Genomic DNA, 17,200 nt, shown 5'->3' on the forward strand with positions numbered 1-17,200 from the left:
TAAGGAGATGCTCCTCAACGTGCCCCTTCCCTCCAAACACTGCCCCCTTCTCCACTGTGGCTCCTCCTTTCTGGGCTCACAGCCCCTGGCCCCAGCTCCACTGTTAGTTCAAGCTGCTAGTCCTGGAAAGCAAGGGGGGGGAGAACCTGCAAGAATGCAGAGGACCCGGGGAGGACGCTCACCCTGAAGGGCGTGGGGCCCCCTGTCCTTCCTGTTTACTCAGACACATTCCGGGATCTGCATCCTCCAGCCTGTCACGCCACGGGACAGCCCTCCCCCACTCCCCCGCTCCCCCCTTAGACACCAGACATACCCGCGTTGCAGGGGTGGGGATGAGGGGATGACGTGAGCTCTGTGATCGCACACCCACCCCACCCTAGAGCCAGCCATGTCTTCAGTACTTGATTCTCTGAACACTGGCCCTATGCAAGTCACTTTCCCCCAAATTCCCCGTCATGAGCCAGTTAGGCAGGCGCCATTCCTTCAACTCCCTCCAAGTTGTTTATTTAAAAATAAAAAAGAAGATATGCACATACATACACCTGACCTCCCTCCACCTCTCCTCCTTGACTCTCAGGAACTAGCTCCAAAATGTAAAAACTTCCCTAGTCCCGCCTGGGGACTAAATTCCCACCTCCACCCCCCAAACAGAAACAAAAGAATAAAGAGTGTATAGGAGCCCACCTACCCCAAAACTTAAGCTCATTCAACACCCTCAAAGAAAGAAGCAGGGACACAGGGTTCACAGAAATGAGAGGAGCCCTATATTCCAAAAAGGGGTGAGAAGAGAGAAAAACTTCCCCCCACCTCCAAATAAGTGCTTAACCCCCATACCCTGTCTTTCCTTTACCAATTGCCCCAAGCCCAGGGATCAGGAAAATTCGAAACAGTCCCACTTGGTCGTCCCCACCCCCTGCCCCCCAGTTCTAAGTCAGTGTGAGTCGTAGAGGTCAGGGATGATTGAGGTAGAGGGCTGACGGGCGGCCTGGTGGGCCTGGCTGGCTGCAGAAGCTGGCAAGGGGCCACCTGTGGCATTGCCCGGGGTTGAGGACGGCTGTTTTCGGAGCGAGGGGGGCACTGTGGAGGTCTTGATGTGAATCACCCTGGTGTCCATGACCTCACACTCGATCTGCATCATCTCCTCATAGTCCCCCGGGGGCCCCCGGCCTGACAGGGTCTCTGTGAGAAGGGGAGAGTTAAGAAAGAGGAGAAGGGGGAGGCAAATGGAGAGGAGGGGTCAGAACAGTAGAGGTGGACAGGGAGGAAAGGGCAGTGATTAGGAGGCAGAGCCCCAGTGGGAGTTAAATGAGAGGGGAGGGAGGGAGTTGGTGCAGGGAGAAGGAAGGAAGTAGGGGAAAAAATGACATCGATGAGTGTGAGGTCACAGAGGAGAGGACAGCAAGAGAAAAAAAAGAAGAGTCTGGCAGGTTCCCAGCCCACACCCCTCTGCCCAGCACACCCTAAGCAGCTTCACCTAGGGAGGACCCGCACCCTCATCTTCCTCCCAGCAGTCTCCTGCATTTTGTTTTTCTCTCCAGTCATTTCTGGCTTCTTCTCACCCATGCATCTAGCATCTCTCTAGAATTACCGCTCCTGTCCCCATCTCCCCCCTCAACTCCTCATGCTGGGTCTCCCCACTGGAACTTCCTTATTCCTCAATTTCAGGACCCCTCCCCACACTGGGCAGAGAAAGAATTACCATTGGGGGCCATGGCGGGCATCACCAGGGACATCTTGGGCCGAGAGGTCTTGTTGTGGCTGATGGCTGGGAGCAGCAAGTGGTCCTGGGAAAAAGAGGGGCCAGGCTGGGAGGGTGGAGGAAAAGATGCTGACAGGCTCCCCGGCCCTACTCTACAGCCTCAACCTGCAGACAGACTGCTGGGGAACCCAGGGTGATGGGGATGGGGCCAGGAGGAGAAACTCACCCTTCGGAAGGAGACAACATAAAATGTGTCTTCCCGTCGGTCAATTGCATCCAGGAACTCCGGCTGCGAACGGTCTGGTTGGCGATATAGCTGCAGCTGGCCCACAGAATCCCTAGGCGGGCAGGGAAACGGGATTGGCGAGGAACTAAGCCCAGTGCCCAGTTCCCAGTGGGGAAGCGGGGAGAGGATGAGAGAAAGACAGGAGACCCCCAGGGGATAAGGGAAGCATCATGCCCTTGGTGGCAATGATGATGAGCACAGGACAGCTCCTGGGGGTACAGCTCTTTAGAGTGGAACCTCACTTAATAAATAAGTGCCTCCCCAAGACTCACCTTTCCGGGGGCCCAGGGGGTTGGGTGGGGACTGCCTTAACTGGAGGCGACTTCTTCCATAGCTGAGACTTCTGGAAGGAGAAGTATCTAAGGATTTGAAGAGGGTGAAGGGAAAAGGGAAAAGAGACAGACAGCCCCTGGAAGCTGACGCCACCTCACACCCACCCTTCTACTGCCCCCAAACCCCCATAACAAGATGCCCACTTAAAATCCCCAGGACATTTAGCCCTTGTTTTCAAGTGGCCTTCCTTGAACCAGCCCCACCCCCTCCTACCTGTCTCTCCTGGGGCCTCTGGGGGATCTTCCGCCGGCCTCTCTGGTGGCGCTGGACCCAGCCACTCAGCTCATCAGCAAGCCTGGGGAAGCAGAGGACGGGTAAAACCTCTGTGCCAGGCCAAGACTCCCACCCTCCTCGCCCACACATAGGAGGGAAGAGAGAGGGCCCGGAGAGCTGGTGCTTCAGCACACAAGGAGAGTCAGGCCGTCTGTGGAGGGGCCTCGGGACAAGAGGGAAGACGCCCCAGTTGTGAATGCCCCACACCTCAGGGACTCGGTTCGGTTGAAGTGCCGGCAGTCAGAGGAGAGGAAGAGCTGGTCCAGGTCTCTCAGCAGCAGCTCCTTGGTGCCCCCAGGGAAGGCTGTCAGGTTCCTGGAGTGAGGCAGGGACGAGGCAATGACCTGAGGCTGCCCAGTGCTCTCCCATCAACGGAGAAGGTCATGCTGGCAAGAGAGCAACTCCAGCTCCCCTCAAAAGGAAAGGTAACTCTGGGGGAGAAGACACACTCAAAAGAGAGAGGGCCCTCCCCTCACCTGAAACTTGGGGGGCCCGCGGAGCTGGGCTGGGTCTCCTTGGGACCCTGGGAGGGATGCTGGGGGTGCTCGACTCCGTGAACTGGCTCTTGCGCCGAGAACTCCAGCAAGTGTCTCTGGGGTCGAGGCTCCTCTCTGCTCATCCGAGGAGAGATGGGAGCTGGAGGAGGCTCACTGATGCTGTGGACAGGAAAGGACAGAGCACGAGGAAGAATTCCAGCTTTACTGAGGGGCTAGTTAAGAGGGAGGGCTCTACAGATAGCCCACCTGGTTCCGATCTGTTCTACAAGACTGAATCTCTTCATCTGTAGGACGGAATGAGAACAGTCCCTACTCATCGAGCCAGAAAACATGAGAAAAGGAGAGTGCTTAACCGAGGGCCCAGAACTCACTAAGCACTTAATAGTCACTATTTTTATCAATGTTCTCAGCACCATCTCCTCCAGGACATAACACTTACGAGAGAAATGATGGAACAAGAAGGGACTGGATACACCCACCATCAGTGCCAAGGACACCAGAGCTGTCTGTGTGCAAGTAATGAGAGTGACTGTGCCAGAGCAGGCAATCAGGCAGCCGGGGGGTGGGCTCCACCCAGAACGCTCTGGGGAGGGTCTCACCTGACAGGCCCGAAGTTGAAGGCAATGAAGAGAAGGAAGACCATGATGCAGACCACCTTCCTGTTTCCAGACCCTAACTTGAGCTCGCTGTTCTAAGACGCAGAGAAAGAGAGAAGCCAGAGAGGGTGAGTCATCCCAAGGAGCCCGTACCCCCACGGGTCTCCCAAGGACACCCAGGTCTTACCTCAGCCAGCAGGGCCTCCAGCCGCCGGCGGAGGGCAGCATTCTCCCGCCGGAGCTGCTGGTTGTCGGCCAGCACCGCCTGCAGCCGAGCTTCCAGCCCCTGCAGATACTCTTTCTTCTTCCTCCGGGACTGGCAGGCCGACTCCCGGTTCTTGATCATTCGCTGCTGCCGCTTCAGCAGCTTTGCCTAGGCACAAAAGGGTCAGAGAGCGAGGGAAAAAGGGGCGGGAGAGCGGCATCACACCCTCCAACTCCAGGGGCCCATTACCCAAAGCTCACACGGGCCACTCTCCTGCCTTCCTAACCTCTACCTACAGAGCCAGAGAGAGGTTCTTCCTCTCTGCCAAAACATTCCAGGGAAGGGGCCCTTCTCTCAACCACTCCCTAATCCTGTTCCTCAGAGCTGAGAGAAGTCAGACTATAGGAGGAACTTCCCCCATCCTGGTTCTTGGTGGAACCTCAGTTCCTTTCCTTGATGGGTGGTCTTCCTTCTCCTCAATTCTCCTTTTTAGGACCTGAAGTTGAAGCTTGCTAAAATTAGAGAACAGTTTACCTGGTTTTCCCCTAGGAAGCAGCCTCCCTCTTCTCTAACACAGTAGGACTCCCCTGCCTTTGACTTACTAAGACCACGCCCACTTCTCCATCTGCAGGGATAGCAAACCTAAGGATCCTAAAACTACACGAAGTAGATACTCATACGTAAAAGAGGTCCACTCTAACCTTCAGGATCATCTTACGGGCCTGCTTCCTCACTTTTCGCTCCCTTCTCACGCCACAGTTCTCTCCCACGACAGTTCTCTTCCCTTCCCATTACTAGCCCTACTCCTCTCCTCCCCGGTAAATGCTTACATCCACCTCAGGCGGGCAGGAGTTCCCAGGCATAGGAGCTGGAACAATGCTCTTCCTCTCAGGCCGTGGAGCAGGGGGGGTCAGTCCCTCAGGCTGGACTCGAATAGCACCTTGGATGAGAACAACTGGGGACACTGGGGCAAGTGGACAGGAGAAGGAGGTCAGAGAGCTGGAAGTCAGGTGGGTTCCTTGTGTCCACACCCACACCTGAGCACCCAAGCGTCGGGAGGCTCAATGGCTGTGAGCCCCCTGAGAAGGTCAATCCAGGCCACCTCCTTCTCTACTTCTTTAGTACCTGGGGGTGGCTGGACAAGGGGCTGCAAAAGGACAGTGGTGCTGGGAGGCACGGCTCTCGGTGGCATCGGGACAGTGGTTATCACCACAGGTTTGGGCTGCAGTGGTGGCTTCCGGGCGGGCAGGGGTTTGCCTGAAGGAAGGCGAAAGGAAGGAAGGAAGAAGAAATGTCAGGACTACAGGCCTCTGGCGAGGGACTCCAGGTGTCAGGAGGCCTCATTACCTGAGGAGCCATCAGAGGACAGGCCCATGCTGATCTGCACAGCTCCAAGTGGGGGGCCTGAGACATCCCGCAAGAGACACCCTTGAGGGGATGGGGACTCTGTCTTCACTTCCAGTACCTCCTCTCCTATAAAAGCCTACGTGGGGCATTCCAGAAGACATGTGAGTCAGGAGGAGTGCTGAGGAGACGGAGCTGAAGAAGAGAAAGCTCTCACACCTCTGAGAGTCAGAAGGAACGCACCGGAGTGCTGGAGGGGGGAAGGAAGTGGAGGCTCACCTGGCTGGGGGACTCCGCAGAGAGCAGGGAAGCCTCCGAGTTGATGGAGGAAGATGGAGAGACAGGTTCTATCTTAATCTGGACATCTGCGGGACAGTGGGATGAGACAGAAAGCTGGATATCAGACAAACACTGAAGGAGAGGAGGGCTAAGATGGGGAAACGGGAGACATGGTCATTTCTCCTTGTACCTGCAAGGAAAACTCTTCTGGCCCAGGAGGGCAATCCAGAGGAGGGGCACCATGGAGCTGCTAATCTGCTGCCTCTCCTCCTGCCTCTTTACGCAGGACTCCCTTTCTCCTTCCGTGGCCCCATCAGTTGTTTTCACCACTGCTCAGTTTCCCTCAAGGCTGTCCTTGCACTTCTGCTCTCCCTCTTTCTTCCTCACACACCTTGTCCATTCACATGGAGGAGGCCCAAGCAGGGGGATTCGGCAGCATTCGTATGGGCCCAGATTGCTGTCTGGCTGGATTTCCACCTCATCCCGGCCCAACGCGATCACGCCTCGCCACACTGACAACTGCCCAGTCTGCGTCTCTACCCTTGACTGCTCCCCTGCACCCTGATCCTGACTCCCAAGCTGCCTGCTGGTCACTTCCATTCTCATGCCTCACCGTTCACCTAAATTCAACTGGGCTTAAACAGGGCTCACTGCTTGTCCCTTCATACAGATTCTCTTCCTACTGTCAGCCTTCAAAGCTCAGTCACCTCTGAGCCTTCATGGCTTCTGTTAAACTTATCTATAAAAAACAAAACAAAACAAACAAACAAAAAAAAACCTATCTATAAGACTTGTTGATTGCCCCATGGAGGTGAACCCGTCTGAGGGCCAGATTCAGCCCCGAGGTCAATGGTCCGCTACTACCTCTGGTCCACAGCACGCATTTTGATACTTGATTATATGATTGCCAACACTGCTATTTCAAAATTTTATATCTATTTATATATTTCGATAGGTAATACAGTCATATGATACAAAATCCCAAAGGAAGGAAGGGGAATTCAGTGAAAAGGGAATTTCATTCCCTTCCTTGTCAACCAGACACCCAGATCCCCTCCTCAGAGGTGACCACTATTTGAGCTATTAACCAGAGGTGACCACTGTTTGAGCTATTATGTGTTATAACCGTCATGAGACTCTCCAAAAGCAAGGACTATGTCTTATGCTTCATGTCTATCAAAGTGATGGGTAAAATACAGGCCCTCAAAAAATACCGAAATACCAGGGGAGAATCTGATTCCAAAAACACTATCCTTTGCAAAATCATCAATAATCTTTTCGCTGTTATAGACTTTTTAATCCCTATTTTGTTTGTTCTCTTTGTAACATTTAATCGTATGCTGGATATGAGCTGTTTGTCCCTCCAAACCCACTCTCCATCTTTCCCTGCCCTACTCTGAGGCCCGGGGGAAAACATGAATGGAGTGCACCATGGGGCTCTCTTGCCTTCTAGCTTCTGGTTAAAGTTCAACCAAAGGCAGGAGGCGCTAGGAAACCCTGAAGTCGCTTTGAAATCAATCATCAACACGTCCCACACTGAATTCACCATGCTCCCTGACCAGGGGGCTCCTGCTCCTGCAGTCTCTATCCAGCGATCGGTACCCTCACCCACCGGGTGGCTGCCCTAGCCAGAAACCCAGGCACACTCTTTCACCCCTATCTCTCTTCAACGCCCAGGGGGGGTCACTGCACTCATCCACTCTAATTCATGCTTCCTCAATCTGCCTTCTTCTCAGCAGCTGAGTCACCCCTATCTCTCTTCAACGCCCAGGGGCGGTCACTGCACTCATCCACTCTAATTCATGCTTCCTCAATCTGCCTTCTTCTCAGCAGCTGAGTATCTTACTTGATTAACCGCATGAACCTCCTTCTTGGTCCTCCTTCTGCCTCCAGTCCTGTGTCTCTGCAATCCACTCTCTACTCTGCCACCAGAGTCCTCTTCCTAATCAGATTGCTCTCCTGCTTGACTCTTCAAAGGCTCCCAACTGCCCACAGGAAAAAAGCTAAGAGTCCCTTAACAGGGTTCCTACCTGGCCCTGCAGCCTCTGCATCTCCTGGCCCTTCTCTACTCCCCCTCCTCACGTCCTCTCTAAAGAGATGCAGGTTCCTTACAAACACAACCAGTGTCCACGTTCTTCTTCTGGCTGATTCCTATGTGTCCTTTGAAACTCGGCTCAGGAAGCCTCTCCACCAAGAGTACACCCTTAAGCCAGCTCCAATCGGGTGAGAGGCCCCCTCTTGTGAGCTTTCAGGGCGCCTGTGACAGTCTCTACCCTAGAATTAGCACACCTTGCTTGGCTTTCTTCCCCCCACCACACTACAGGAGCCTAAAGTCAGTGTGGTGGTAACGTGTTCTGCACCTTTGCAATTCCAGCACCCTGTCCCGTATCTGGCATGGAGTAGCTGCTCAATAAACATATAAGAGTAACTAAACTCAATAACGCTTTTCAAAGTAGCAAAAATAACGTTACTTGTAGAATCCAGGAGTTGGGTATATGGTATTCCAACTTTTCTGTACGTTTGAAAATTTTTATAATAAAACCTTCAGGGGGAAAGTCACATAGATAAAAATGCCCTAAACTGTCTGCAAGTTTATGCAAAGCAACAGGAAGCTAAATCACACAACAAGTGACTAGGAACAAGAAAAGAAAGAAAAATCATCCCCATTTCTTCTGTGCTTCCCTGGCTGTGATTTCCTGAAATCCTCCCTCCTGCTCCTGGCCTCTCTCCTGGTTATCTGCCATTTCTCCTTCCCACCTTTTCCAACTCGTCCCGCTGACTGCACTCCCGCTTCCCACACACACATGCGCATGCACGTGTGTACACGCATACATACACTCTACCTTGGTAAAGCCTGAGGATGGTGCAGGCTGTTATTACCTGAGGGATCATCAGAGGTGGGGCCCACATTGATCTGGACGGTTTCAAATGGGGATGTTGGATCATCTCCCAGGAGGCAGAGTGAGGGTGTCAAGGACTCTGACTTCACGACCAGCACCTCCCCTACGCCAGAGGCCTGGGTAAGAGTGGGGGTAAAGCAGGGGGGCAGAAACAAGGAAAGAAAACAAAGGACATGTTGAGAGTAAGAGCAAGAACAAAAGCTTTCGAGCTTACAAACCACCAATTACTTGACATTCATACTCAGCACCTCCCTAGGCTGTGTCTGGCCTCGTGTTCTCTCTTTCTATTTTATTCCTGGGAGGGGTGATGAAGTCTCATGATTTCAAACATTGCCTTAGAGTGGACAACTTGGACAAGAACAGTTCCAGAATTCTCAGCAGTTAACAACTCTCTTCTTCCCAGGCTTCCCATGGCTGCCACATTTCTCTGTATATTAAAAAACTCCACTTTCAATTCTAGATAACCGAAGAACGGAAATGTGAAAAATGAGGATATAAAAGAAACGGCAAAGGCAGAAAGGAAGCCCCCCACCAACACCCCATGACTCACAGCACACAAATCATTCCCTCAGCATCTATAGGTGAAGTCGAGGGAGCTGAGTCCCTGCCACAAACAGTAGGAGGGAGATGACTCTCACCTGGCTGGAGGGCTCTGTAGAAAGGCGCGACGATTCAGAGCTGAGGGAGGAGGAAGAGCAGGGGGAGGATGGCTCAGACTTCACCTGAAGATCTGGAGGGAAAGGGGTTAGAAAATAACCTGGAAGCAGAGCCTGACAAGAGTCCAAAGAGTGCCCAAGATTATGGGGTAAGGACCCCTCACTGGGGCAAGGGGGAACAAGCACATATAAAGAATCAAAGAGGGAGAAGAGTACACAGGCAATCACGTGGAGGAGGCGTGAGGATAAGAGGAATTGCAGTTTCTGGGAAACAACGGAAGACCAGGGTTTCTGGATGAGGGAATCACACAGGGTAGCTTACCTGGGAAGATAGGCAGAGAGTCCCAGGGGGGTTCAGGAGGGCTGACATCCATCCCCAAGTCCAGGGAACTGCTGCCAAACTGAATAAGGGAGGATATTAGATGGCAGGAGTGTGAGGATGAAGGGGTGGCTCCAGATGAGCTCAGGCCTGGGGATGAGTCCTGGTTCTGGGACCACCCTCACCCACCAAGCGTAAAAGACAAGGCTGGGGAGCGATACCGGGACATCCTGCTCCGGGCAAAGGAAGAGCTGCGTCTGCTCCTCGGCCGCTTCATCCAGGCCGGCGTATAAGGTGCTGTCTGCAAGAGGTGCGGAGGGTCGGGGGGTCTTCCGGTAGCACAGCCTTCGGATCCACACAAAGCCCTCGACCCATCCCTCATTGGCTCGGCTCGGCCAGACCCACCGCCCGCCCACTTGAAAAGTGATATAGCCAAAGAACTTCAGCCCCTCCCTCCCCGACCCCGGAACAACTCCATATTTCCGCAGGAGCGGAGGTCTTCCCCAACTCCCGCATCCCCCGAAAGCACAACTAGCCTCCCGTTCCGCCCTCCTTCAGGTGGTGCATTCCGTATTTGCCCAGCCTTCCTCTTTGCGTCTCCGCTTCCTCCTGCGTGCCTCAGGGTCACAGTACGCCACAGCCCTCTCCCCTCCCCGAGGCCTCACTCCGCGCACCCCAGTCTTCCGGGCTCAGCAAATTGTCGGTGAAAAAGCGCGTCGGGTCCGCAATCTCGCTGAGGAGCATCAGCTCCGCCATCTTTCCCCCCCGCCCCCCCAACCATGAGACGGCTCCCAAGGCCCGCCTCTCCCCATCATCAACTAATCAGTTGACTCTTAAAAAAAAGGGGACGTTCCGGAAGCTCTACCGACCAGTAAGAGACCTGGGCACTGAGCACATGAGTCAATAGAAGAGGAGGCTGTACAGGCCGGGCCAATGGGAGTGCGGCAGGAGGCTAGCACCTCCGCAGAACCGGGCAGTGAAATTTGCGCATGCGTCAAACAGGACCCAGCCAGAAAGCGCCTAGGAAATGTAGCTCACGGGTTTTGGAGTTCAGCCGTCTCCCCCAGCGTGTCCTAAATTTAGAAGTGTAGACGGCTTCTATTCATCTTCGGAGATGGATAAGCCACCCAAAACATAGCACACGTGACCATATGGCTTTTTAATGGTAAAAGGGTAAAGAGGGACACTGAGACCACTGCTACCTCCCCTAGGAAGGCAAAAGCTGGGAGTGGGATATGGGTGAAACCCTCCCTCTGGGCCCCCCCACCCCCAAATCTCACAGCATAGACCACACTTCACAGGTTCCTATTTCTTTTAAGGTGTAACTTTTAATCAGCCAAACATCTTGCGCAGTCCCTGAGCCAGCCCTGCATCCTGTTTCTTTCCCTGAATGATCACCTTTCCCAGCTCCTCCTGGGCTGCCCGGTTTTTTGGGTCTACCGCCAGCACCTTCTTGAGGTCAGCAGTTGCTTTTTCCAGGTTCCCAAGAGCAGCCTGGGCAACCCCCCTTCGGTACAAGGCCTTTAAATGGCCAGGCTCCCGTTCCAGAACCCGGTCACAACTCTGGGCTGCCAAATGGGGCTGCCCTAGCAGCAACTGACAGGCAGCTAGGTTGGCATGAAGGACAGTTCGTTCCGGAGAGCCAGGTGGGGGTAAAGTCAGCAACAGCCGAAGAGCCCGTCCATAGCATCGGGCAGCCAATTCAGGGTTCCCGGCTCGGAATAATTCTGTGCCTCTTGCACGTTCTTCCCTGGCCAGGGCCTCCTTCTCAGTGGCCTCCAGTTCCCAGGAGTCCCGGCCCTGGGTGAAGGAGGCCAGTGTGAGCCTGATAGGAGGTCCAGAGCGCCCAGGGAGCTGAAGCTCTGCCTGCTCGCCTTGACACATGGACTCCAAGCATTTCTCTATGAGCTCCCCCCAGGTTTCTTCCCTCCATGGGCCTAACCCCATAGTTAGCTCTGTCCAGCCCTCTGGCAGCCCTGACCCCAAAGTAAATCCAAAAGCCTGTACCCGGCAGCGGGAGCCCAGCTTGGGTTTGTCCAAGCCATGGCCACGGATTATGATCTTCTTGACAAAGCTCCCATCCGGACAGTACCAGAGATCAGAGGCTTGAAGGGGCTCTGGCACCTCACTGGCTGATCCATGAGACTTATCAGAGTCTCCTTCAAGTCCAGTGGCCAGTTTTTCAGTTTCTTGAGGATTCTCTAGAATTTGGCTGTCTGGATCTGGGCTCACTCTTAGCTCAAGGATTTCAGTAGGAGGGTCTCGGGGCTGCTGCCTAATCTGAGTAGTTAAATCAAGGTTCTTTTCCCATTGTTGTTGCGGTTGAGAGGTGTCCTTCTCTCCCACTGGATTGACTGGTGGAGTCTCCATTTAGGTGCCTGGTCCCTTCCAATGTGGGTAAACAGTTTTGGTCAGAAAGGGATGGACCAGGTTCAGGTCCGCACCTGATTAAAAAATAAAAATAAAAACAATGTCATTGGCAGGAATCTTATTTAGATTCCTTTCCCGGCTCGAGCCTCCGTTCCAACCCCGAACTAACCCAGAACTATAAGTTCCACAATTCCCTGCGGCTTGGGTAGCCGTCCCAACTACGGACACCGATCGAGTCAAAAAGTACCTGCGCGGTCGAAGCGCCTCGCCTGGCGGCAATAGCCGGACCCTTCGAATCACCTCTCTTTCCGAAGCTAAGTGCTACTGAGGTACTGTCCTCGGAGTCTTGCCCCAGGCGGAGAGGACGGTCGGGGGCGGGGTGGGCAGGGGACAGCTGGACAGAGACACTGACGGCTAACCCTGGAGCCCGCGAGACAGCGAATCTAGTTAAAATCCTGGCAGCCAATCGGGAGGAGGGAGAAGTCTGGTTAGCCCGCCTTTTGGCCGTGACGTCATTTCCCCCCACACGCTCACCCGCCACGCCCCCGCAACCGGGAAGCTCCAGGCCTTAGCAACCGAGCTCGGCCAAATCAAACCTAACTAGGCGAGGTACGGCTGGCCAGGCTACTGAGAGTGAAAATCTAGGAAAGGCCTGGAATGGGAGATAGGGGCGAATGAGAATATAACGGGGAATGGTGGAGCTGGTGTCACACGGCAGCGACCAGTCCTTATATCTGGCGACCTCAGGCCCCCCTGTGCTATTCTCCTTATTCCTACATTCGGGGCTCCCAGCCAGAGTCAACCCGCCTGCTTCTTCACCCATTCAATCCAGGGTGCTTCAAAATAAAACCTTTCTCCCCAACCGGCCCTATTCCCTTAGGGGACCACCTGAGGCTTGCCTTACCTTTCCCCTCATATTCATTAATGCCTTTCGAGCTCTTCTTCCTCAAGAAATCTTAGACAGTGCTTTTCAAACTTTGATGTGCCTACACACTATCTGGGGAGCTTGTTAAATTGCAGGTTCTGAATTAGGGGGTCTAAGGTGGGCCCTGCAATTCTGCATTTCTAACAAGCTCTTGGCTGCTGCTGCTGCTGGTCCATGGACCACAGTGTGCATAGTATGATTCTAGAATAACCTCATCCCATTCTCTTCACCCTTTGGTCTGTGCCCCTTTAGTTTGTCATATATTTTGTACATATAACTGGTATAACCTGCTCCACTGGGCGTACCCGTGGAAAACTTGTCCTCCTCTTCCTAATAAAAGATGTAGGTCCGCTTTGTGATTCAGGCTTGCTCATCCAGCTCCCTGCACAGGCCGGGCTACCACAGCTCTTCAGGGAAGGAGAATCCCACTCTCCGTCCTCACTTTGGCTCCCTCTTCAGTTTGCTCTCTAACACCATGCCCTTGTGCCCCAGACTACAAGGACCATGCCAGGACAGCCAGGAGGGGAGGTAATTTCATCATTAGCCACAGACTTGTGTCAAAACAGTCCTCCCCGTTTTGTGTTGTGTCTCAGATCACTAACTTAGACTTTTTTTTCTCAAGTTTTATTTCTAGGTTCTGTACCCTAGTAACCTTAGTCCATTGCAACTAAGCCTTAATACTCTGATTCTTGGAATCCTTATATTCCTATTGAAAATTAATCTACCTTTTCTCCCTCCCTTTTCCCTGTTCCATTTCAGGGATTTCTGGGAAAGGCAGATAGTCTAGAATGAGTCGCAAAAGATTCGATTACATCCTAATCCCTGGACAAAGATTGCTAATTTGTATTATGTGTGCCTTAACTGAGAGGTCCACTCCAATGACCCTTCAAAGATTAGCTTCTCTCAATTAAAAGAAACTGTACTCTGCTACAAATGTATTGCTTTGTAATGTCTCTTACTCTTTTGTGTGTGTATGTTTCAGTTCCAACTGAACTGAAGAGGCAAGGACCTTGCCTCTATTTCTTTTGTGTTTTATCTCCTTCTTCATTCATTCATTCAACAAATATTTATTGAGCACCTGCTATGTTCCAGGCAGGATGTTAGGAACTGGGGATACATAGATGAATGAGACAGAGACAGTCCCTGCTCTCACAGAACTTATAGTTTGGCCATGGAGAATAAGTAATTACAGTGGTATGAAGAAACGTGAGATGCTATGAGAGTGAATGAAGGATGAGGGAATATCCCTTGAGGATGAGACATTTTTGCTGCCATCTAAAGAATGAGTTAGAACTGAACCTCTGAGAACACACCAATAGACCCCATACTGAGAAACACTGAATTAGATGGTCAACTTTGTCTCCTTAGGTAACCCCTTGTCACCATTTGTGACTATATATAAAAACAAACATAGGCACCAAACCCCTAAAACCAGTAATCCAGGGACTTCCCTGGTGGTTAAGACCCCATGCTTTCAATGCAGGGGGCGCGGGTTTGATCCCTGGCTGGGGAACTAAGATCCCACATGACTGTGCAGTGCTAAGCATGCCATGCGGTGTCAGGGGAAAGGGGGGCGGGGGGAAGACAGTAATCCAAATCATCTAGAATGGAAATATTTTTTTTTAAATTATTATTATTATTTTATTTATTTATTTATTTACTTATGGCTGTGTTGGGTCTTCGTTTCTGTGTGAGGGCTTTCTCCAGTTGCAGCGAGCAGGGGCCACTCTTCATCGCGGTGCGCGGGCATCTCACTATAGCGGCCTATCTTGTTGCGGAGCGCAGGCTCAGTAGTTGTGGCTCACGGGCCTAGTTGCTCCGTGGCATGTGGGATCTTCCCAGACCAGGGCTCGAACCCATGTCCCCTGCATTGGCAGGCAGATTCTCAACCACTGCGCCACCAGGGAAGCCCTATTTTTATTTTTAAAACGATGACCCAGGGACTTCCCTTGTGGTCCAGTGGCTACTCAGACTCCACGCTCCCAGTGCAGGGGGCCCGGGTTTGATCTTTGGTCAGGGAAGTAGATCCCACATGCCGCAACTAAAGACTCCACATGCCACAACTAAAAGATCCCACACGTGGCAACAAAGATCCTGAGTGCCACAACTAAGACCTGGCACAGCCAAATAAATAAATAAATAAAACAAAACAAACAATAAAAAGATGACCCATTAAAATGAAAACACAAAAGTTAAGTTTTATAAGAGGACTGAATAGTCCCCAGAGATGACATTCATGGATCTGTAGATTCCCCCGGGGTCTCAGCTTGAGAAACACAGGTCTAGGAAGGGGCCAAGATGTGAAAACTCAGAAATGGGAAATAGCATAGGCTGTCCCCCCAAAGTGTTAACTGCATGAATGCTGACTGACTCACACTGCTTGCTCTCTCCCAGTTCCCTGCCCCTGAGTCCTAGTATTCTACGGCTCAGTTCTCTGGAGATAGTCACCAAGGAATCAAAAAAAAAAAAAAAGAAGGGAAACAAGCCTGGAGGATTATATCCCCAGGCCTGTCTAGAGAACATGGGATCTCAGAGGATCTGGCCATATTCTGCTGCTCTCCTTGCCCTACCCCATAAAGGCGTTGTTTTGCCTTCATTAAAGATCTAATCTGGGGACTTCCCTGGCAGTCCAGTGGTTAAGACTTCACGCTCCCAATGCAGGGGGCACAGGTTCGATCCCTGTTCGGGGAACTAAGATCCCACATGCATGCCGGTGCAGCCGAAAGAAAGAAAGGAAGGAGGGAAGGAAGGAAGGAAGATCTAATCTGATGGCAGAACCCAAGGAGAGGTTCAGGAGCTGGTGCAAGGTAATTTGTGAGCTGGTGGTTGTTCCATGTTGTCTCAGCACACACAGAGCATATGACACTTGCCCTCTAAATGGGTGACGTAACATTCTGTAAGCAGATAGAGTGGGGTGGGGGGATCCCCAGAAGAAAAGAACCAGATAATAGCTTTTTAACGTAAGAGAAGCCATTTTAGGCCTAAGCCGTTTTGTGATCTAAGCCTTGCCACAATGCTTGCCCTTGAACAGGTCTCAGTATTGATGATCTTAAGAAGTAACAATACTTGGACTTCCCTGGTGGCGCAGTGGTTAAGAATCCGCCTGCAATGCAGGGGACACGGGTTTGAGCCCTGGTCCGGGAAGATCCCACGTGCCGCGGGGCAACTAGGCCCGTGCACCACAGCTACTGAGCCTGTGCTCTAGAGCCTGCGAGCCACAACTACTGAGCCCACGCACTGCAACTACTGAAGCCCGCGCGCCTAGAACCCGTGCTCTACAACAAGAGAAGCCACCGCAAGGAGAAGCCCATGCACCGCAATGAAGAGTAGCCCCCGCTCGCGCAACTGGAGAAAGCCCGTGCGCAGCAACAAAGACCCAATGCAGCCAAAAATAAATAAATAAATAAATAAATAAATAAATTAAAATAAAAGGAAGTAACAATAGCAAAGATAATAAATCAGTTGTAAAGACTCCCAGTTCTGTTTCAATGATAAGAATTAGCCAGAAGCACTTTCTTGAGCCGTTTTGCAGAATTTAACACCCCTCATAAGCGCTCAACCACCAGATCAACTAGAACCTGAAGGATGCTGATGTTTCTGACCCTAATGACTTCAAACTAAAGCTTGGACTCTGTCGACCTTTGCCCCAGTTCTGTGCTCCTCTGCTCAAGCCCCTTCAAGAATATGCGTACTATGCCCAAGCCCCTTCATGAGTATGCACCCTTAGCTGAAAACTTCCGCAGTTTTGCTGTTTGAGAAGACACTGCTTTGGGAAAGATCCCTGGTGTTCTCCTTACTTGCTGTAAGTAATAAATCCTTCCTTCCACCTCTCCTTGGCTTGGTTGTGTCTTTTGGCTCAACACACCAAGAGGTGAACCCAGTTGGGGGGTAATAATTCTTTTCTTATCTATTCAGTAACCCTTACTGAGTACTCAGGATTAGTCAGTGAGACATGGAAATATATACAGAACTCCCCATCAGTAGGCTAACAAGGGTAAAGAGTTATAGTTAACAAAACTCCAGATGCAAGGGCAACATTGATAAATGGAAGGGAAGCTATTTCCAACTGGGGGTGATCTGAAAAGGACTCCAAAGGGTTGAGCCTTGGAGGATGGCCATAATTTTGACATGTAGAGATTGACGGGATTTATTGCAGGTGGAGGAAGCAGCACAAAGCAGGATATATAAGGAAAGGAAAGGAAAGCCACTTTATACCCATGTTATTCATCTCTGGCTTGTCAGTTTCAGCTTCTCCTATACCCATTCCTGCTGCCCTGTCACCAGGCATCAAGCTGGTTGGAACTTTTTACACCCTCACATTCCCCTGAATTCCATACTCACCACATGGAACCATATGCTGCACTTATTTTCTGCCATTTATCATAAGCATAAGAGACAAAAATTCTAGCTTTCCAAAGGCTAAATAAATTTCCCCTTCTGTTTAGCTTTGGTGGTTTCTGTGGTTTTTAGTTCTGCTGGGATTTATGTCAGAATAGTTCCTCTCCCCTCTCTTTTCCC

General features: G+C 51.8%; 2 protein-coding genes across 2 annotated transcripts; both read right to left on the reverse strand.

Moving 5' to 3' along the window:
• Positions 1-494: 494 nt before the first annotated feature.
• ATF6B (activating transcription factor 6 beta) lies at positions 495-10,154 on the reverse strand. Its single transcript, XM_036870447.1, is given in 19 exon segments — positions 495-970; positions 973-1,179; positions 1,700-1,784; positions 1,926-2,037; positions 2,258-2,328; positions 2,532-2,613; positions 2,799-2,906; positions 3,068-3,247; positions 3,688-3,779; positions 3,872-4,057; positions 4,720-4,853; positions 5,015-5,146; positions 5,237-5,372; positions 5,513-5,598; positions 8,393-8,528; positions 9,051-9,142; positions 9,391-9,469; positions 9,609-9,688; positions 10,062-10,154. Coding segments are annotated over 19 exon segments (2,100 nt in total). The 5' UTR covers positions 10,144-10,154; the 3' UTR covers positions 495-950.
• A 543-nt stretch (positions 10,155-10,697) lies between these two features.
• On the reverse strand, positions 10,698-12,208 carry FKBPL (FKBP prolyl isomerase like). The gene is made up of 2 exons (XM_036869280.1): positions 12,005-12,208; positions 10,698-11,831 (listed from the first exon to the last, which is right to left on the reverse strand). The coding sequence occupies exon 2, from the start codon at positions 11,755-11,757 to the stop codon at positions 10,720-10,722; it is 1,038 nt and encodes a 345-aa protein (XP_036725175.1). The 5' UTR covers positions 11,758-11,831; positions 12,005-12,208; the 3' UTR covers positions 10,698-10,719.
• Between the last annotated feature and the right edge of the window lie 4,992 nt (positions 12,209-17,200).

This window comes from Balaenoptera musculus, chromosome 11 (assembly GCF_009873245.2).
Source record: "Balaenoptera musculus isolate JJ_BM4_2016_0621 chromosome 11, mBalMus1.pri.v3, whole genome shotgun sequence".
Lineage (NCBI taxonomy): Eukaryota > Metazoa > Chordata > Mammalia > Artiodactyla > Balaenopteridae > Balaenoptera > Balaenoptera musculus.

What these genes read in the sequence shown, in the direction of transcription:
- FKBPL (XM_036869280.1), bottom strand. Translation starts at nt 11,757, where the DNA reads ATGGAGACTCCACCAGTCAATCCAGTGGGAGAGAAGGACACCTCTCAA.